Consider the following 2,500-nt stretch of genomic DNA (forward strand, 5'->3'; position numbering starts at 1 on the left):
GAGAGAGAGAGAGAGAGAGAGAAAGAGAGAACTGGGGGTATAGAGAGAAACTATGAAAACACAATGACAGATTTCCATTCTGACAAATCAGCTACCCATGGAAATGCACTATATTTCAAATACAATGACAAAAAAAGAAAAATCCACATAAAAAAATCATATGACTAAATTAACAAATTTCAGCCACAATCACTTCCTAAACAAAAGGATTTCATCTTACCTGGCTGTAGGCATCCACCATGAGTCCAGAATCCGATTCCTGGTTCAAAATAGTGGCTGTTGTCTTATCCTCATCAATATTGGTTGACTGGTAACATCTTGGCTGGTGTAACTGGATTCCCAACCTTAAAAAGCAATAGATGGGTAGATATCATGGTATGTGCAACAGCCTGATGGAAGTCTGCATTATTGTAAACATAATTCAAAAGATAAAAAAAAAAGAACCACAGCCGCAATAAGCATAGAATAATAATTTGTGAAGTTTCAAATTCATCTGGATTCCTCTTCAGATGAGGAAAAATTCAGAACTCTTGTTTTTGCTTTATCTAAACCGGAATGAATTCAAATAGCTATGAGGAGTCACAATCTATTGGTCCTTTCTTACTGTGGCTGTGCTTTATTTCATCTGTTCATAATTATTACTGTTCTGCATTTTTTTCCCTCCCTCAAGAGCCTTCTAGAATCCCCTGGCTTCTCATACAACAATTATATTCATCTGCTCTAACATGAAATGAGCACATGTATCAACCCCTTAACAATGGGTTCCTTGTCTAGTTACCATACTTGTGGAGCAAGTCTATTTTGAAAAATCAAACTTGTAAAATTAAACAAAAAAATATGTAAATGAATCAGAACAGAATTTGACATTACTTGCTTCAAAATGGATACAAGCTGAGTAGTGATGAAGAATGAAAGAGAAGAGTAGTGGTATGTTGAGGCCCCTAATCATAAACTATCATCATCATCCAAATTAACAATATCTTCACTATTATCTGTATATAGGGGGATGAAACTGAACAATATCTTAGCTAGTCAGTTACATGATATACATTCAGTATTTGTCCAAACCTGTTACACTACTTAATTTGATAAATTTTCAATTTTGGAAAAGCACAAATTTTCTAGACAACTTAAAACTTATTGTGATCTGAGATAGTAATAGATGGCCTACAATCTTAAGTCCAACCCTGAGGTGCCAAAAGGCCAACAAACCCCCATCATGGATATTCAGGCTTGATAGAGCTAGGGCTGGTTCTTTTTTGACTATAAATCAAGAAGATTAACAAATACTCTTGCAAGAATATATGAGAAGCTTTGTTGCCCATTTCTGGAGCATTAACCCACTCACGACGGGGGCATTTCAGCCTTGCATGTCACAATGCCGGGGCTTTCGAACGCTTTGGCCTAAATCAATTAAATGGCTGGCACCATATTATGCCACCCGGCCACCAGGTTTTTGAATGAGCGGTACAGTAGTGTACCACCCGTCTAGAGAGGGTTAATTGGAGTTAGGCACTAGCAGATGCAGTAGCAAGATGAGGAGATATCTAACATGATAAATAATGTCCCTGAGACAGTATCAACTGCCATTGTCTCTTCCTTTTCCATATTCTAGCAATGGCCATTAAGTCTCCATATCTGTTCTAGCAAGCTAATGCTTCGACTGCTTCCTTATTTGAAAATATATATCCAGCGGGGTCTACAGCAGCCCTATAATTCACATACATAAAATTTCACAAGATACATTTGACAATATTTCCCTAGTTGTACCTTATACATTAAATAACTACATACTTCCAATTTGTGTCAAATATATTACATAAGAGTGAGGTCTTAGGATTCTGAATATGATTGGTCCAGGTACTAGAAGAGTGACATCCCCCATGGACCAAAGGCAACATTGACAAATATAAGTGATTATTATAATCTTTGGTTAGTATATCACATTCTTGTGACATTTGAGAAGAAATCTACAGAAGACCATTGGCATTCTTAATTAAGTATCTTATGTAGCAGCGTAGAAGAAACCCTGTTTGAGTAAATATAAAAATGAGGACCACATGAAGAAAAAGAAGAAAGAAAAACACTATCAAGTATAAGTAATATTCTGAAGGAAATCAAGGTAAGCTCAAAATTACTTGTCAAACATATACCTGACATGATCATCTATGCGTCTGTCCCTTCATCACACTGGAAAAAGTCAGCAGACCATTGCCACAAATATTCTGGCAAGACAGAATGTAGGTAAATACTCAGAATAGGACCACATTAGTAAATGCCATGACAATGACAACAGCAGATTCTTCTCACCTCCTATTACTCATTTATAATAGATATAATGTGCCATTCCCCTCTATACCCCACATTCTGGACCCCTAAAGTAGGTGAAGGTATGAAAGGGATAAGGGAAATTACAGGGTAATGCAACTTAGTGCATTTATATAATGGCATCCTATGTCTGTCTACTGGAAAATACAAAAGTAAAAGATGTGGTTTCTTA

General features: G+C 36.4%; 1 protein-coding gene across 1 annotated transcript in view; it reads right to left on the reverse strand.

The window, feature by feature from the left end:
- Positions 1 to 2,500, reverse strand: part of LOC122252511 (NADH dehydrogenase [ubiquinone] 1 alpha subcomplex assembly factor 3) — an 8,505-nt gene that overhangs the window by 5,222 nt on the left and 783 nt on the right. Inside the window, exon 2 of the mRNA XM_043015013.2 lies at positions 221 to 344. Coding sequence (XP_042870947.2) covers positions 221 to 344 — 124 coding nt within the window. The remainder of the gene's footprint in view (positions 1 to 220; positions 345 to 2,500) is intronic.

This window comes from Penaeus japonicus, unplaced genomic scaffold (assembly GCF_977035675.1).
Source record: "Penaeus japonicus unplaced genomic scaffold, GWHDUDI00000001_assembly GWHDUDI00000001, whole genome shotgun sequence".
Lineage (NCBI taxonomy): Eukaryota > Metazoa > Arthropoda > Malacostraca > Decapoda > Penaeidae > Penaeus > Penaeus japonicus.